Source organism: Trachinotus anak, unplaced genomic scaffold, assembly GCF_046630095.1.
Source record: "Trachinotus anak isolate AG129_WGS33_773 ecotype Australia unplaced genomic scaffold, CSIRO_AGI_Tana_v1 ptg000011l, whole genome shotgun sequence".
NCBI classification, from domain to species: domain Eukaryota; kingdom Metazoa; phylum Chordata; class Actinopteri; order Carangiformes; family Carangidae; genus Trachinotus; species Trachinotus anak.
In genome coordinates, this window is record NW_027273862.1 from 25040758 (window position 1) to 25061166 (window position 20409).

The following is a 20409-nucleotide window of genomic DNA, read 5'->3' on the forward strand; positions in this document are numbered from 1 at the left end:
TAGACCTCGTAACAGCACAGTGGGTGGCGGACAAAAGTAGCAAAAGTCCACACACCAAATATCACAGATATCATCTGAAGAACTTGCTGGTCAAAGATTTCCTTGGCAATATTCAGCGTGTGGACTCCAGACTCCTTTTTCTTTTTTTTAAAGAATAAATAATATGTGGCCTGTATCATACACTGGGTTTCTGGAAGGATTTTAATACCCGTCTCACCGAGATGGATAAGCATCAGAAACTGGGTGAATGCATAAATTATCCAATTTTAAAAAAAGACCAAATTGGAACAATAATAGTCAAGAATTTTTCAGCCTTTTTTTTTGCTAAAATCATTTATAAAAACATTTTTAACTCAAATTACCGTCACTATAAATAAAATTTTAATACATTTCAGGGCATTTTTCTTAAGAAGTCTAAAATCAATGCTTTCTATGACTTTTTAATACCTTCCGATACCCTGCATAAAAACACAACAGCAGGAATGAAAAAAGGAAGTGGTCAATTGAGTTTCTGTCTATTCAAAGGATAGTTTAATGCCAAACACCATACTAACACTCATGTACAACATCATAAAAGTCGAGAGAAGAGACACATTAAACGAGGTACAAATGATGTCTTTATGTACAATCAGCTTCCTGGGACTTCCTATGGTATTCCATATTAAACACAGTGTAGTTATAAAAATAAAAACCCAAGTAATAAACTGTTCCAAGATTGTCTGAAGCTGGTTATGTTACTGACCGTTGCCTTAAACGGAGTTCAGGTGAATGTTGGAGGATGAAGTTTTGTCAGGCAGCCCCCCTCCCCCCCGCCTCATCCTGCCCATGTTATGAGCCGTGTCTGAAATATTATACTCATCAGTCTCATTTCCTAGGAAACGCTTTCTGCTTATGTGTAGATTTTCCTTAACTACAATATCTACAGGGCCAATTCCAGTTTTATTAAACAAACTGCAGAGAGGAAAAGGCAATAAAAAATCCTTAGTTTACATCCCTCTTTTAAGGGAATACAACATTCACATTTGTATTTCAGCAAGAAATACAAACTGGTAGCTTTGATAAACTGCGACTGAAGGAATTATTGCTCGCTTCTTTTCTTACTCTTTAAACTGTACACAAGTCACAAGGCTGACATTCACATATAGACCTACTATACATCAGTGTTCGTCATCAACACTGCGCATAAAAAATAAACACAACTCATGTACGGTTTTTATATGTGTTACATTATGAGACGAATCATTTGGTAAAGTTTGAATACAAGAAAAAGTTGATAGTACTGTTAAGACTTCAGTACTTGGAAAGTCTGACATACACTGTACTTTCAAAAAAAAAAAAAAAAAAAAAGAGAAATTGCTGCTCAGCTACATTCAATCATCTTAAAACCACAAGTGATACTGATACTGAAGACTGAAGGTAGAAATGCGCCAAAAGGGATCAAAACACGTACAAAATGGGCAATTTTTCCACTAAACAAAGAAGTAAGGGACAACTTCAATAGACCACAAATGAAAACGGTCCAATTATCATCCTTTGGTAAAAAACATTTAAAATTTAGCATTTTCTCAATAAACTTCTCTGCAACCTCTAGCTAAAGATTGATACTAAGGTGTGTGTTGATGTACGCTACGCATAAATGACATTTGATAGAAAAAAAAATCTAGATATAAACAACATATTTACACAGAGTGTTCGGGCGGTCATAAATTATTTTACTTGATACACATTGCTGGCATTGCACTGATGCCAAGCATCTATCCAGCAGTTGCCACAGATGTTTAAAATATATATATAGCGCACTGCTGCACCTTCACCACCAAAAGGGGAACATTCACAGGTGATACAAGTTTACATCTGAGTCCGAGTCGAGTCCGAGAACATACGTTTTAACCGAGGTAGCAGGTACTTATTCTCGCTACCTTAAGAGAAAAGCTGAGGTTGTTTGTTTTTATTTCCTCAAAAAATACTTATTTCATTCTTAAGTTGCTGAGTTTGTATTTTGAAATGCTGACCTAGTTTTTTTTTTTTGTTTAAACTGTGAATTGCTTCAAAGAGAAGATGCAGTAAGGATTGATTTCTCTCATGTAAAAATCTGCATTATCAACATTATAATGGGATTACTGAGACAGATAGGGTTTTCCAACATTGTGACAGCAACACCTGCATAACTTTTGTTTCACACAAGCTGCGGAATTTGCAGTGTAAGCTTGAAAGTTATGACTAAATTCCTCGATCAGTTCTGACATTTGAAAGTATCCCATTTTGTATCCCATTTGAATCATGAGTTCACAACCCAAAAATCTTTTGGCAACTGAATCCAGTAACAGTAGGTTGGAGAAATCCACATGAAGCTACTTTATACTACAAGTCATCACTGGTATTTTGTTGTGTGACGACGGTCAGTGCCACAGTTTATCCTTAGATTAGAGAGACTACAGTGTTCTGTACTTCACCCGGTACTTGTTTATGTTGAGATAATGGAGGACCTCGGGACTGCAAGTGGTGGTGCAGGACAACAGGCCTTCTTGTCCATCTCCCATCAGCCACTTGTGGCTGTCAGCGGCCATGTCACTGGTCACGTGCTCTTTAGCCCAGGTGTCCAGGAAGGCCTGAAAGCGTCTGTGCAGGCGTGTGTTCACCCGCTGGTGGGACTGAAAGAGACATCAAGCAGAATGACACAGCTCAGCTACTGGAACCGGTTCAAAGTAAGTCACAGCAATTCGTCTACAGAGATTCATCTCATACATCCAAGTAGTACAAGGTCGTCACAACATGTACCATATTGGCCTGAATATAGGACAAGCTTGATCATAAGACGACCCCACTTTTCTAACAGCTGTTTTTTGAGAAAAAGACTTTTACACTTGTTCTGTTTGGAAAGTTTAAATAATTTAATCAATGAGAAGGGAAGAAGTGAAACATGAAATACAGTAAAACGTAAAACCCACATTTGTGTATTTTGTCTACCAGTCACAATCTGTAAAAACACCAGGAGAGACTATGAATTTGTTTTCCGTCATCATTTAGTTCCTCTGTGGCAGCAAAACATGCTACATGAGCAACTCCTGCAGATCAAACTGGGCTAACAAAACACTACTGACTAATTCTGAATGACTCAGTATAAACAGACAAGAACAAAAGACACTGTTTTAAAAAATAAAAGCTTGGTCTTATATTCAGGCTAATGTAATATATATCCACTGGACTGCAGAAAATTGAAGATTATCCTATGTTTTTGATTGTAATGACAGGCAGGAAAACCCCTGTATTTATTCTTTGGGGACTAGAGGACAAGTGAGGATGTAACTAAGTCCTCTTTTCTAAAGGCAACAACTGTAATGTGTCTTTTGAACGTGACGGTGTTTCTTCTGTGACATCCTGGCTGCAGGATAAATGCTGAAGGGCTCTTGTGATAAATTCAAATTAAAAAAAAAAAGCCAAAGTTACATTAAGTTTTCACATTACCTTTAAAAATACAACATACAGAACAACAGTATGAAGTATGGCCTGTGACAAAGGTTTTCTGTTTAAACTTATCATTTCAAACATGTATAAAGTCAATCACTTTTGTGATTATAGCTAAAACATAAAAAAACATTAAACTGCAGATATCTACGTCAAAAATTCTTTGTTTTTGGTGTTTTACTACTTGAGATAATGTTTATTATTATTTCTATGTGATTCTAGATGGTAAAATTACAGGATGTGGCCTGTAATAGACATGGATATTCAACAGGTCAAAGACTAAAGAGAAAGTTGGTGTTCACCTGTAGCTGACATTAAAACAGCTTATTTGATGAGCTTTCGAATATTTCTGTCTGTCATCATAGTTACCAATAGGTCTATATATTGGTATTAGCTTTTTTCCATCTATCAGGTGAGCAAAAACATTTTTGACTTCCATTTCCAAGTCAAATTTTACGCTGAACTGAAAAAGAACAAAAACCAAGAGCAGAGGGGCGAGGAGCTTTTCCTGGGAAAAGAAGTTAAAGTTTAAATCATCCCACCTCCCATACAGAAACTAATAGTCTGACCAGGGCTTCAGCATTGAACCTTTAACTATTAACAATGAAATTGGTGCAGACAAAATCTATGGCGAGTATACAACTGTTACTTTCTGTGCTTACCTGATGAGCCCGTGTCAGTGCTGTGTGCCTGTACATATAGTCTTCTGACTTGCAGACATAGACCATCTTGTAGGAGTTGAGCTTGAACATACACTCCATCTTCAGCTCACTGTTACCGTCCTGCGACTTGTCCGAGGGGGCCTTGGTCATTCGCTCCTGCTGTAGTTGCTCCCATCCTCTCTGGCACTTCCTTATCCGTCTCAAATTTCTGAAGGCCAAAAGAGATTGGCAACCATGAATAACACTGACTGATCCCAGAGAAAGTCTTTTGATTACTCCACACACTCCACAAAGAAAAAAACAAAACAAAAAAAACAAAAACAAAACACGTTTACAGGGAAAGTTCACACAAATTTCTAAAATCTGTAAACTATTATTTTCACCTTTTATTTGGCACAAATCTGTTTGACAGTATGAACTCTGTGATTTTAAAGTCTAGGGGATGTGGTCAGGCACAATACACATGAAATTAAGAACATTTGAGATCGGTATAGTCAAATTTGAGAGGACTGTCCCTTTAAACAATTATTTTTAAACCCATGCATTGCAACTCACCGAGTAACAGAATTAGATAGGGAGTCAAATCATTCTGGAAAAAGAGGATCTATAAGAGCAGCAGAGGCAGCAGTCGTAATATTTCTGTACAGTGCACTTCCGTTGCACAGCTACATAGTTCAACCTAAATATGCTTGGCAAACAAATATTTTTTTACTTGGAAATTGATCTTGATTTTGTGCAGATAACAAAAAATGCAATTATTCACCCCACCTGAATGAAAGTTTTAAATGTGTACTTACCACAGAGGTTACAGGTGAGCGAGGACTGAAACCATGAAGCATATTTTTGCATTCAGGGCTCCACTTAAAAGACATGACAGTGAGGCCAATTTCAAGTAAAAATTGTTATATATATGAGCTGAGAATACTTTGATGTCCACATACTTCCACCAACAATGTACAGAGTGTTATGATCATGAGATGAAGACCCAACATAACTGGAAAAGAAACTGCTGGAATTTCACTGCCATTGAAGATTTTAGTGAAGAAAGGCAAGTCTTTTGACCTCTTGTGCTGCTGATCTCTCATAGATTTGATGAAAAAAAAAAAACCAAACAAACAAAAAAAAAACATAAAAAACAAGATGTGGGTGAGCCCTCTAATAAATCAGTCAGGTACAAGATTTATGCAATGGGTTAAATAAGAAAAAACTAAGCAAGTTTTTTTATGTTTTAAAAAGCCTTTTGAAATGTGTATGGTAATGGACAGCCATCTCAAAGAAACTAAAAACTCAAAAAGCACCAAAAACAATGGCAGACAGGCTTTATGTGCAACACTCATTTGGAGCTTTACAACAGAGCAAACACAATCACGCCTCCATGCACAGCTCTGAGGTGTCGGGAAAGAAATACACCAACATATGAACATACAATTTAGACGTTCATTTTATTTACAAACCCTACTCCTCTGTACAAGTGTTGCAGATAATGTGCTTGACCAGAGTTTTATAAAACATATGACCACTAATCTCTGTCAAACCAGTGGAAAAATCTCACCCACAACAAAAAGTTGCAACGGGAGTGCACTGTTTCCACTGAAAATTATTACAAACATAACACTGAGTATAACAGACTTAAACAAATGGACATTTGAACAATTACAGTTGCAAACAGTGAATAAGTCACATACAGGACCTTTGATCTGAATACAATCACAAACAAAGGGCATGATTAAGATAGAAAAGGAAACCACGACTTCACTGTTCTCTCTTAACAAAGTCTCTCTGGTCCTACACAAGAGCTTTAGTCTCTCAAACTCAGGTCACAGACATTGTAGAAAAAAGAAATAAAAATGACAAAAGGTGGAACCCATTTGTTTTGCTCTCAGTTTGTGCATTCAATGACTTTTGTTCTTATGTTACACAATGAAAATCACCATTTAAATTCAATACAATGTGAATAATCAAACCAAAATTTTTCTTTATAGCTATTTGCTAAGGTGGAAATTCAAAACCCACGATCAAGCTAAAAAACATTTAAAAAAAACCTTACTATCAATAAATAAAATTCCCATTAAAAAGGAACTGAATCAATGAATAAATAAATTCAATTTTTTTTTTAAAAAGATGGCCATGTAAAGTGCAAATCTTCCAAGTGGGACAGAGAAACTGAAAAAGGTCATGTTAATGGTCATTGAGATTCCAGACATGAGGGCATTCAAGCACTGCAAGCACCAGTGTAACTGTGGTGTTACTCTTTTTGATTTGCCTTCTCAAACCTTTCATGTTTGTCTGTTACTAAAAAGGCAGAACTCTTATGCCCACAAGTTTTGTGATTTGAGAGAGCTTTCTAAGTCAGGCTTGTGCAGAAGTACCACTGTTCTATCTGCCTCTGAAAATGAGTTGTATTTGGCAGCAGGTTTGGCTTGTAAACAGTGGAGTGGCTGCTCAGCTGACTAGTGCCTCAGGACAGAAGCTTTAAGTGTGCAGACAAGAGGGGGACATGGCTGGAGCCTCACCTGGGAAGGAACACCGGCTTCTGGGCCAGATGTTCACGTAGCTCTGGGGATGCAGAATCTGAGTTCAGGTATCTGCTCACGTAGTCTGACCACCTCTGTGGAGGAGAGAGCAGAGCAAACTAAATAAATAAACAATGTTTTCCCTTGGTGTGTTTTTTTTCCAGCAGCAGTGCAGTTGTGCACGTATCCACGGCCCACTGGAAAATTTCCATTCTTTTCAGCGGTTCATCACTCATGTATTGACTTCCTTTTAACTAGTAACAACTATTTCACAAATCTCAGACATACTAATGCACCTAATTACCATTAACGATCAAGCCCCCGTTTTCCCTCACATGGAATATTAACCACCCAACAAGACCTTCCAAGACTTTCATATAACCTAAATGTGCTTATTTTGTCATTAATACATACTCAATCAATACATAAACCAAGCCAGGAAACCACTGACACATTCTTGAGCAATATTGAGTTGCCACAACTTACTGAGGACTTGAGAAACCATCTACGGTAAAAGTATCCACTCAAACTCACGCCTAATACTGAGTCACCAGGACCTGAGTTCCCTGACTGACTATTCCACAAATGTCATCTTGAAATACTCTACAGATTAACATTAACAACCAAAATGCAAACTTCCCATAGATATGAACACTGCTACAATCTCTCTTTTACTAAATCCAGATAAAAACCCCAGTTCCCCATCAAGTTATCGCCTCCAATCTCTCATCAACATTAACCAAGCCCTACTAGCATGACCAGTCAAAACAGTCACTCCGTCTATCATCCACTTTGACTAAACTGGCTTTATTAAAGGAAGACACTCATCTAACAACCTATGCTGAATATCTAACTTAATTCATTTATCCATGGCCTTTCAAATTTGGAATATTTGATCTTAAATCTGTTATTTTTTAAATAAAACAACTGATAATTTGGTCTATATAATGTCAGAATGTACGAAAAAGCCCATCAATATCTCTTAAAGCCGATTTGAATTCTTTAGATTGCTTGTTTTGTTAACTAACTATAAACTAAAAGATGATCCATTCACATTGATACAATACACAGCAAAGCAGCACGTTCTCACCTCAGAAGCTGAAACCAGTGATTATTGCAGATGACTGGGCATTTTTATTTGACAAATGATGTTTTTAATCGACTGCTGAAAAAGTTTGTGATTCATTTTCTGTTCATCAGGTTACTGATTATGTGACAAATTGTTTCCGCACTAATACCCACTGTCAAATTTTGGGTTGACAAAATATTATAAACGTGTTACATCATAATGTAAAACAATTCAACACCCCCAATAACCCCAGCCTCAAAATAATATTGAGTTATATTTATTGCAAGGCTGCTTTACTGGATAACAGGTAGGTGTACCTAATAAAATGATACCTTGGTGTATGAACAGTATTTGAATACTGAATGAGTCTCACCTCTGCCTCTGCTGGCTCATCAGAGTTCTCCTCTTCTGTGTCCAGCAGCTCCATGGCCATACTGACAGATCCTCGGCTCTTCACAAACATCAACTAGATAAAACACAAGCAGTTAAAGGAAACTTCCTATAAACAAATTGCTCTAAATAGTTTGATGTTAACATTATCATTAATATGTGGGTTTGCGGTACCTTGAAGCAGTTTTCATCTGACATAAGCTGCTCTGCCTTGCGCTGGTAGGCTCCCTCTGCTGTGGCCCTGGATGTCTGTGTGGACAGTGTGCCTCCCGTGGCTTTATTGGCACTTTCGCTCAGGTACATGTCGGTTACACGTGCACATACATCATCAGTGACAAGGTGCTGGAGCTGTACAAATGGGTTTTGGGATAGCAGCACACTCAATGACTTTAGGATTACATATTCATTATCACAGACTTTTGAGATAAGCAATATATATTTTACTTTTGCTGTGTTGGAGCCAGAATGCATTTTAAAACATCTCAACATCTTTTGCAACAATTTAAAATGTACAAATAAAGCCCAGTAAATCAATTTTGAATCTGAATTAAACTACATACAACACAGAAGTTAAGCACCCTAGAGTCTTTTTATACAACACAAATCAAACTAGAATGGAACTGAGTAGAACGTATATGTTTGCCAAGACCAAACAATCCAACAGGTCAGTGAGATCCAGATTATTATTTATTATCTGGGACTCATAGATCACAGGTCTAATTTTTTTTAACATCAAGACCCATATATTATTTCCTGAGAAATTGACGAAAATGTCCTATCTTGCAATGTTTAGGAAAAAAAATTCACCCCTTCAACCAGATGGGCACTAAAATTTACTTGGCAGTTCCCTGGCCAGTGCCACATCCCCCCACCAAGTTTCATGCAAATCGTTCAGTATGTTCTGTATAATCCTGCTCACAAACACACAGGCATGGTTGAAAATATAACCTCCATAACAGAGGTATTCAAATGATGTAATCTTGAATGTGCTGACCTGCCGGACAATGCTCTGGATAAGTTTGTCCATGGTGAAGGCAATGTAGGCATGGATAGTAAACATTTCCCTCAGGGAATCCTCGTACTGAGCCGGCTCCATGTTTCCATCCAGAAGGTTGCGTACCATTTCCAGGAACACTGAATAATAGTCCTCTACATCAACATCCACTGCAGGTAGAAAATACAAAGTTTTATGGTGAGACATTACAAAATATGAGAACAACATGGTTATGTGGTAGAATGAAAATCTGTGTTAGTGAGGAGTGACAGTTATAGTGAAACATTGTAATAAAAATTAAATCACTGCTTGCTTGTTTTTTGACTTACTTGGCTCCTTCATTTTCAGTTGGATTGCTGGATTTTCATTTTTCTCCCTTTTGAACCCCAAAACTTCTCTTTCCCACTCTCGCTCACGGGTATCCTCTTCAATCTGCTTCTCAGCTTGCCCATAGATCCGCAGTAAACGAGAACAGAGGATGTGGTGGAGACGAAGGAAGATATACCAGTAGTTGTTCACGAAGAACAGGTTATAGGCATCATCTGTGCCACGCAGCTTCTGGGCTGCCGTGTTGCCGAAGAGGAGCTTGGACTTTGATGGGCTGCTGCCTGGAAGGCCATTGTGCTTCTTGGAGCCATCTTGATCCATCTCCACGTCTTCTTCCTCCTCTTCTTCCTCCTCCTCTACATCAGAGAGCTCACCTCGCCGTGCAAACAGCAGGTCTGGGATGAAATGGTGGATGATCTGTTTGATCTTGTACTTGTCTTCTTTCTGGATGCCCACCTGTCTTTTGACGTGGTGGATGATGAGGGCAGCAGCATCTTCCAGGATCTGGCTGTCATCATAGGTCAGAGTCATGTGCGGGCCGCTGGGTGGCGGAGTGGCAGTTTCCTCTGATGCTCGCTCCTGGCGCTACAAGACACAGACAGGAGTAAATTGACTGAATTTTATTCTAAATTTAATTCTTAACAGACAACAGCATCATGATTTCCTTACTCTGAATCAATCAAATAATTGTCCAGAGAACATGTTTACTTACATCATCATATAGCAACTCAATTTCATTGAGCAGGGTCTTCGAGCGCAGCACTTTGGTGTCATTCTGCTTGAAGTTGATGCCTTGATGGTCGAGTGACTTCAGGTAATACTTTTCATTCTGCTCCCGCCAGATTTTGTTGAAGCCTCTCTGGGCTTCTCTCCACTCCTCCTCCTTCATTTTTAATCTGAAACAATGACAATAAAAGTGATTCACAACCCAAAGTGCTCCAAACCAAACCTTACGTACAATAAAATAGATCAGAGGCAGATAAGAAACTAAAGCACTAACCTTTTCAGTACTATGGGGACAGACACAGCTGGGTTCCTCTTGAGCCCATCAATGATGTCATGGGCCTTGTCCCCATATATCCTCTGGATAGCTTTGCGGTGAATGACCTCTGAGGAGCCACCCATAGTGTTGTCCAGCTTGAAGCGCAACTGCTCCTCAGCTGACATCCGTGAAAGCCTCCGCTGCACTGTCTCCAGGACTCGTATCGTGGCAAGGTTGGTTTCCAGCACAACATCCAGCTATATGGGACACAATCACAGTGAAATTATTGACATATGTGTTTATCTATGTCTGATTATGGCTGGTGATGTCACAAGGCTTGTTGGATATGTAAGTCTAGGGTTGTGTGTGTGGTCTTTTGACTCCTGAGCAAAGTCAATCATGCAGAGGAAGTGCTGCACACATTCTTCTAACCATACAAGAACATACAGTTTTTATTTTGGAGTGTGAGTGGACTGAGAGCTCCTCACCTCAAAGCGCTCATCCTCACATCTGTAAATGTGCTCCTCATATTGAGTCTTCTTGGAGCTCACAAATGTAGAATCCTCAGACCACGATGGAAATGACACCCATGTGTCATTCAGGACCTGCAGCAACAACATTCAGCTCAATTCAATTTTCCATTTAAGCAAAGCATTAACTGTGAAGACTCTCATTTGCAATACTGTTGAATCAAGAGCGAGCGCAGAAATTACTTGCTACTTGTCTGTAGCATAATCTATTTGGAAAATTGCATTGTTTCTGTGCTGAAACACTTGGCCAGGTAATCTGTTAGATAATCACAAAAAAAAAAAATCAATGGCAATGCTAAGCTGAAACAAATAATAATTTATGTCACTGCAAATGTGAGGATTTAGGAGTTTGTGAATAGTGAAAATTTTACAACCAAGGAATGGACATTTTATGTTTTTGATGTTTTTTGATCAAACAATTTACCAACAAATTATTTCAAAATGAAAATATAATTTAGTTGCATCCCTAAAACTAAAACACCATTTTACTGGCATTGGGTGCATGGTAAATGTTAATTAACAAGCAACAATGCCAAGTCCCTCAAGGCTGTTCTCTAAGCCATATACATTGATACACCTGTAATTGGTAGCCATGTGGCAGAGAATAAATAGGTTATCATGACAGAAAGACCTTTAACACTCTGACTCCCTTCAGTGACTCACCTCTCGGCACAGTGGCGTCCTTCCTGTGCACTTGGGCTGCTGGTAGCTCTTCGGCAGTGCTCTATAGCTGGATCCCAGCCTCTTGCAGGAAGCGTAGTCAATCTCCATGGCGATGCCCTCAGTTGCACGCTCCTTGGGTAAACTCTCTGCATGGCTCGTCTCCCCATGGCTAAACTCTCGGTAGCCCAGGAAGTTTTTAAACCAAGTAAAAAGTTCTGGGAATTTTCTGTAAAAAGTGCAACAATATATGTGAAACAAACAAAAATGAGGCTACAGCCCTGTGGGTAACAGATGTGTAACACTGACATTAGCAGGATATAAGTATTAAATGTGATGTACATCTATGATGATACATATGAAACAATGCTATGTTTCATTTAAAAAATATTTAATCTTATGGGTACAACTATTTAGATCACAAAAACATCACAATATACAGCTCATTAAATAGTGACACTAACTCACATTGAGGAGTAACAAAAAAATACTGCCATAGTTGCACTTCATAAGAGGCAGTAAATCTTGACTTTAGGTATGTGTAACTGTGTGTTTGAACTAACCCGAGAAACGGGATGACTAATTGGACCAACTCAGCACGAGAAATCACTTCTTGATTGAAGATGTGCAGACACCGCAGAAAGTTGTCATACGCCTCAGAGCTGCGAAGAGCCTTCTTCACCTGTTTTCAGAGATGACAAAAAGTAAATGTGCAAACTTTCCCTTGAGATGAATTCATCGTATCATTAACATTTTGATAATCATCATCTTCACTTTGTTATTGAAGGACTTTGGGCACTGAATAGACCAATACTGACCTTCTCAAAGAACATAGTTTCAGTGCTGGTGCTGTGTTTGCTGACTTCACTCATACCATGGTCCTTCCCCATTATTTTGGGTTTCTTCTGCAAAGGAAAATAAAGACACAAGAAAATTATAACTGTCACGGGCTCTCACAATGTTTAATATCTGTTTCATTTTGAAAATGGTAAATATTTTTTAAAAGAAAAATACACCATTCTGGGGTTTGTGTGGATTTAAACACACCCAATTGCCAGTTTATCTGATAAACCCAGTTAAAGCCAATACAATCTAATAAATATCCCTGCAATAAATCAATCCTACTTTCATGAAGGTTCTAATGTTCAGCTTTTGTTGGAACTGTTTAACAAAGGTGCTGATTGAACCTCATGGTTGCTTTGGAGGGTTTACTTTAGTATGCTGTGTGATGCTGCTGACCTGCATTTGTGAGGCATTTCATGAATATAAATGGGGAATACTTGGAGACAAATCCCCTTTGCAGCATTGCTCATGACAATTTCTATTATAATATGGCAGAAAGAAACAAATGGTATAAATAGCTTAATCTATGCAGACAGTCCACATGTAGAGCAATACCTTGACAGGTGGTGTGGCTCCAACTCCAGCAGGTCTTCTGATCGGCAGGCCGTTCTGGCTCAGCCTTTGTTTATTGTTCAGTAAGGGCCTCTTTACTGTCCCGCCATGATCATTACGCACTGACTCTGCCCTGTCTGGTGTAGTCTTGCCCAGCAGCTGAAAAAAGTATATCATATTGTCTGATCATAATCTCTCAAAAGAGGGGTCACAAAAATGAATAGAAGCGCTCAAAGAAAATGTGTGTAAATACAGTCAACTTTTGCAAAAGCTTAAAATAAAGAAAGGGAATGTGTCCTGACAGAATAAGAGAGGGGGCAGGAAACAAATAACTAGGTAGGTGTTCAACTGTGCTGTTATGTGTTTTATTCCCAAAGCTCTAAAAAAATGTGCTTACAATTTGCTTATCAACAGTGCCGTAAACTGTAAAAACACTCGTTATTTGATGGAAACACTTGCAGGTTCCACAGCCAAGCATAATGACAACATGAACCACATTAGTCTAATAAAGTCCAGTTAAGATGGGCCACGCTGTATTCACAGAGACTCACCATTGAGCTGTTTGCATCAGGCAGGAACTGTCCAAACTCTGAGAGCAGGTCCTCCTGGTTCTTGAAAAGCCTTGCCACCTGAGTGTAGACCTCCTGCTCAGTCAGTGCTGGAGTGTAGTTACCTCCTGCCTCTTTAGCATTTCTTTGTTCCTTCTGGAGAATGTATATTTAAAAAAGAGGTGGTGAGATCACCACGTGTTTTTCTTTTCTCTGGCAAGCAAAACACACATTTATGCTGGGTGCAAACAGCCCTGGATAAGCTGGAATAACTTCGGTGTATTTCCTTACCTGGTATGTGTGCAGGATTTCCAAGAAGGCTTTGTAGATGTCTGGCTGACCCTGGAAGCGGTTCTTGATCTTGTTGACATAGTTTATAGCATGGTTGAACTCCACAGGCTGGTTGTTCTGGAGAGGTGGCCCGGCAGATGGCGTGCTGCTCACAGGAGTGTGGGGCTGAACCGAAGGTGAGCGTGGTGAGGCATAAGATGGGATGGATGGATTGGGCTGGCTTGTGGGTGTATGGGCTGGAGACTGAACTGGCTGTTGAGCACAAAAGAGGCGTACAACCATGTTATATCACTTATGTGTCGAACGCATGAATGTTGACAAATAAAAAGCTGTTTATGTCTCTGTCATACTATACACAATTCAGTGGCAAACATAAAACATATTCTACCTTGCTGGTTTTATTAGGAGCAGGTTGGGTGGGTATGGGTGGGGTGGTGGTAGTGTGTGGGCTAGGCTGTGGCAGACTCTGGTGCTGGTGATGGCTTGGAGGTTGACTGGATGCTCCACTTGCAGGGATGTTCTGAACAGAAATACCATGAGGGGTGATGTAGTGGATCTGACCTGGCGTGGTCACATTGACTAGATCGTTGGTTTGAACCTCAATCTTATATCCAGGGGGCAGGAAAGTGTTAAAACCCATAATGAGGTCTGGGTGGCCCTTGAAGAGCTGGGACACGCGGTTGATGACTCCAGGAGTGTCTATGCTGTAGTAACAGAATGAATGATAGTAGTTTATTATCTGATTCATTATCGACTGGTTCCACAGATATTTTTTCTACATGTTATATGTTAAAACTTGACACACACAAATACTATATATACTACAGATATTGAGGAAAATGCCAATAAAATTAGAACTCACCTCTGTGACTTGAATTCTTTCATAATATCAAGAAAATCATTATACACTTGGGGCTGATTCCCAAACTGCAGCTTCACTTGATCCAGATAGGACAAGGCATCCTCAACCTACAAAGTCAAGAGTGAAAAATTATTGCCAGATCTCCGCCCCAAAAATCTAAATTTCTGTAACCACTGAGTTCATAATACATATGAATTTAGAATTTGAAAAGCCACAAAAGTTCAACATTTTTTATAAATTTACTGTGGTCAATATATTTTAAAGTTTGTCTATTTGACTGTGTAGCGATACCTTCAGTCGCTGAAACTGCTGCTGGCCTTGAGTTGAAGTTATGGGAGCAGGTGGATGAACGTGACCTTGGACCACTGCAGGGCCCTGTGACTGCACTGCTAGACTGTGTGTGTGGGGACCAACGTGTGGTGCAGCATTGTTGTGTCCATGTCCACTTGTGCTCTGAGGCATTGTAGGCACCTTTTCAGGAAGAAATGCACTTGAAAATTAGGGTCAATAAACCTTAAAAGATCACAATATCCCCTTTTACTATTACACTGAGTAAAGAACTTTTAAAAACTAAATCTGGAACTTCGTAACATTCACAATTCAATTCCTTTTATTGTCATTCAGTTCAGATGCTGCTCCTTTGAGGTAAACCTATTTAATGGGCAGACATACAGCACTAATGTGTTTCTTTCATTCCATCAGCTCAGTCAAAGCAAGTTCAAATTGGCCCAGAAAGACCATACCATCATACCTGGTAGCCTTGGGGGAGAGAATACTGGATGCCAGTGGATGGCTGCATGTTGTCTGTGGTTGCCTCTATCACAGTAGGGGCCGGGGCAAGGGCCCGGTGCTGGAAGCTTTCTGCAATACCCTGAACTGGGGGACGACGTGATTGCTGTTGCTGGGGTGCAAATATTGGTTCCTGATCCTCCACACGCCTCTTCATTGTATACACATACTCAAAGGGGCTAAAGTGAACAAGGACAAATGGGTAGTTAACAGGCTGCCAGGTGTTACTAAACAAGCATATAGTTTTAAACATTTTTTTAAGAGTGTGCAGTCTACACATATTTATTTTGCAGCAAGAGGGACAAAAATGTTTAAGTTACACATTAATACTTATAAAAATATCAGCTTTCACAGATAATTTTCAGGAAAAAAATCTACTAATTTCTTCAAATGTCCTGTATCACAATGATACCTACAGAAATACTATTTACTGACAAGTTATCACTGATGTTTGAGCTATGCCAAAGGTTCTTGTGAGTTTGTCTTTGTCCTCTCTCTAATGTTAAATGGCAATATAAATAGAAATGTACACATTTAGTAAGTTTCTCTTAACATTAGCTAACTGAAAGGGTTGCATGATGGCTGTGAAGAGTATCACATTAGGTTTTTGTTCAGACTCAGAGATGTTGATTCAACTCCATGGTCACTTTGGAAGAAGCAAAGGTGCTTCAGTATTATGCAATCCTATAAAACTTTGCCACAAGTGTCATAGACGTACTTTCTCAAGAATTGTTAAATATTAGCAACTAACTTCAGAGCCATGCTTTAACCAGAGGCTCTGAACAACAGCATAGAACCACAGATCTTAAAGGTTATATTGTTGAATTGTTGGGTTTCTTTCTTTCCCATACTTTATAGAGAAGGTTTTGACCTCCACCAATTGGAAAGTGCCTTGAGATAACTTCTGTTGTGATTTGGTGCTATATAAATAAAACTTGATTTGATATTTGAAAAATACTATTTTCGTAACTGAGCTCTGCATGTGACATAAAGTCTCACTGTCCTATCATGTTTCCTAAGTGTAGCCCATGGGAAACAACATAAAATCTAAAATACTGGTATTTGACGGTTTTCTGAGAGAAGTAACACTGATGTGAAAATTTTCCCACCATGACAGGTCCATGTACACAATTATGCTAACAACCTCAATTTACCTGATAAACACTGCAGCCACCACAGTAACATTGTATATTGTATATTATATATATATATATATATATATAATATATATAATATATATATATATATATATATATATATATATATATGTGTGTGTGTGTGTGTGTGTGTGTGTGTGTAAGAGAGACAGAAACAAACTTGAATCATCAAAATAAAAGTCTTTGAGAAAAGTATTGGACAAAATGCTTGCCTATAACTGTCCTTAAATAGACGTGCTGTCATTGTTCAGCAGAATGGCTGTGGCTGGCAGTTAGGGACCGTCTTTCAAGTAACAACCACAGAGTACTGTTATGAGGTGCCATGAAGTTACCAGGGTTACATATTTTTTTACTCAATACACAAATTATAATCATAATGTTCACTGAACACATCCTTTGCCAGATGTCCGTAATAGATTTTGATGTAGCACTTTTTTAACATTCCTGATTTTACTGAATACTCACTGTGTTGATATTTCATAAAATGTTTATATATAAACTAATTATAAAATATTATGTTGTTATTCATGAAGATGAAACAGAAAAATAAAGAAAGATAGGATCCACTGTCGATAGCAAAAATTTTGTCAATATACACATTTTCATTTTCATTACATGGCTATTAAAAAAGCATTCAGCCAATGTATCTCTTGTGCTCAATCGTGTTATGTGGCGGTGAATAATCTGCAGTACACCTGGGGGTAATTACTATTCTGCTTTTGATTATAGGTGAATGTTTATGCAAATTTCAACAAATAAAAATTTGCCATTTTCATAACAGCATATTAGATTATCATGGATTCATATTTAACACAGCCTATAACTCCTGCTGTGGGTTGAAGTGGAGCTCGTTTGTGTATTATTATTATTATTATTATTATTATTATTATTATTATTATTATTATTAAGGGCTGAGGTATGAGCAGCTAATTTGATGAAAGGATAACTAATACACTCAGACTCTCTGTCTATGTGGCTCCCAGCACACTCCACATGCGTGTATAGGGGAAAGTAATTTATCGACGCCCCCTAAGCGGACGTCACTGAGAGAGCAGACATTGTGCCTCATTGCCCTGCACCACCAATTTCGGAAAAGACGGTGGCGGAGCGTACGGTCTTCAGTCGCAGAGATCGTGTCTGTCGCATATCAATCTGCAAATATTATTTGCCGAAACGCGAAGCAAACACTGCAGACAGTTTAAAAACAGCGAAATTTGTCGACTAGCGCTGCAAAAAAAATTGATATGTAGCCGCCAGCGAGCAGTTTTTTCCAGGAGTGTAGGCGCAGTCTCTCTCGCTCGCTGTAGCCCTGCCTCATCCCCTCCCCCTCTCCGCCAAACACCGAGCTTAACGCCATACGTTTTTCCTGCGAGCTGCCCGCTTTCGCTTGTCCGATGACTGACGCTGGCTTTCGTCCTAGCTCGAAGTTATGTGACAAGCAGGCTAACCTTTATTATCTGAAGGCTGGTTCGGCAGAAAGAACCAGCGAGTGCGGGTTTGTGTGTGAGGGTGGCCGCTGACAGTCCTCGGTAAACGGGACTGAGCTGAGCGCGTTGGCTAACTGACGTTGAGTGGAAGATGTCGAAAAGAAAACAGCCATGCCTAATCGCAGCTGATACCGCGACAACAAAGTCGCCTGCTTAGTTTGCAATATAAGGGTTACCGTTACACTAGAGTAGTTAAATAAAGTTAAATGGTCGGTAATTAATTCTGACTGTGTTGGCTGGTCAGGTCAGGAAGAACGCTAGCTAGCCAAGAGGCTAATACTAGCTTCTACATATCGTTAACGTCGCATTAACGTCAAGTTATGCGAGAAGTTCGACAGAAAAAACAAAGCTGTCACACAAACAGCTCCTCTGCCAGTCATGTTTATCTCACAACAACCCCGACACAGGCAGTAAAACGTAATTTAACAAAAATAAACTAACATCAAAAATGCATGTTGTCAGGTCAGTCTTCGCGTTAGCATGCCAGCTAATTCATGGTCGCCGCTCTTAGCTTGCTAGCTTAACTAACTTATCGAACCTGCGAGCTCATGTAGCCGCTACTCGAAACACCCATGGTATTTTGTTGGAAGACGAAAGTACATCAAATGTTAAGTCATCACAGAAATTGTGTCAGCTCACCATCTGGTTTGCCCGGCAAGGTTATGTAGCAGCTAACTAAATGCTACGTTAGCACAACAACCAACCCCCTCCATCAGTACAGGGTCTCTTCGGCTAACGAGCTAACAGTACTTTAACTTACCTCGTAGGACTGCCACCAGCAACAACTTGTCACACTGGTGTAACGGAGCACAAACACTAAGCCGCTACTCGTGCATTAACCCGCCTGTGACAAAAAAGTGAACTTCTGAGAAGTAGTCGCAAATGGAAATGTCAAAAATGAGATAGACCGTAGTGGCTACGTCGCTAACAACAGTGTATGTATGAAGCGGTGTTCCTTGAACATAGAGGCGTGTCTACCATGAAGGCGGGCTGGTCTCCTCCCAGTCTAAACAGGGATTGGCCAGATCTGCAGAATGAAAACAAATACAGTGAAGGCAGTGAGCCAGTATCTTTGGTTAAAGACGTCTGGTTAGTATATGGTCGTGTCAAGAGCAGGGTTATGTGCACTGTAGCTGCACCACATCGTCCATGTTACTTGTGTGGGTTCATTATAGGCTAGGCTAGTTTGGCTTCCTAATCCTACCCCTTCATCATACATAGTGTTTTCATTCTCTCCCCAGGAAACCAGTTCATACTTTCACTATATGAATTACATGATTATTTTAAACAAAAATGCCAACATTTTGCTGTTACCAACCTCTCAGATGGGAATAAACAGTCAGGTGGCAGTTACATCAAGCTAAAACAATCCTGCAAAAACTCATCCCTTCATACATTTAATACAATGAAGAATCAGTTCAAGAAAATAGTCTTCAGACCTATCAATGATGAAAACAATTGTTGGTTCTCCTGTGATGCAATAATGCTGCGTTCCTGTGTGTTAATTACTTGACAAAGTTAAAACAATTTGATGAACCACCCTATAAAAGATTAGCTAAAACAAACAAAAAAGCAAACAAAAAATAAAAAAAATTGATTTTGACTGCATTTGCAACATGACCTGGTTTCTTTTTCGCTTTTGATGTAAAGGGGATCAGTTCTGAGCATTTTGACCATTGCCAATGCCAAGCCTCATGCTTCATGGTCTCTCAGTTGAACACATATTATATATATAGTATAACACATTTTATTCATAGCACATATGCACTAATGGTCAATAATGAATTTACATTATTATTGAAATTACTCAAGTTTGCATTTTAGCACTTTCTTAAAATTTTGAATCATAAAAATGTTTTATTATGTAATTTATTTTAATGGAATGTAGTTTACACGTTTTATTCATTTTATTATAATTAAGTTACCTATGAGTTGTTCAATATGCTTTTTAATATTTGGGGTTTTAACTTGTTAACTTATGTGAAGAATTGCATAACAGTGAAAAGTGTTCTATAATAAACATTATTATTATGACTAGCAGTAATAGTATTATTGTTCTATCACCATTATAATGTGAATAAATAAAATAAATTATGTTGAGTTCTACAAACTGGTTCCTTCTCATTATATGGTGCTGTGTTTTTTGAATTTTAGAAATAGCAAATCGATAATCAACTAGTACGGTTTTGTAAAAACACAGATCAATGAAACATAAAACTCAGTTTGTATAAGTGTTTAATAATCTATTTATGTTATACAAACAATTTACAATATTTTTCTTTTCTGAA

General features: G+C 38.7%; 1 protein-coding gene across 1 annotated transcript; it reads right to left on the reverse strand.

The window, feature by feature from the left end:
- Positions 1 to 508: 508 nt before the first annotated feature.
- LOC139627989 (paired amphipathic helix protein Sin3a-like) lies at positions 509 to 19085 on the reverse strand. The gene is made up of 21 exons (XM_071489249.1): positions 18882 to 19085; positions 15440 to 15656; positions 14980 to 15159; positions 14689 to 14795; positions 14215 to 14530; positions 13827 to 14078; positions 13539 to 13691; positions 12991 to 13146; positions 12411 to 12497; positions 12156 to 12274; positions 11596 to 11821; positions 10891 to 11007; positions 10421 to 10659; positions 10133 to 10316; positions 9423 to 10005; positions 9094 to 9263; positions 8274 to 8447; positions 8083 to 8175; positions 6641 to 6735; positions 4128 to 4335; positions 509 to 2651 (listed from the first exon to the last, which is right to left on the reverse strand). Exons 2-21 carry the CDS (start codon positions 15632 to 15634, stop codon positions 2433 to 2435), a joined length of 3873 nt encoding a protein of 1290 aa, XP_071345350.1. The 5' UTR covers positions 15635 to 15656; positions 18882 to 19085; the 3' UTR covers positions 509 to 2432.
- Positions 19086 to 20409: the final 1324 nt, after the last annotated feature.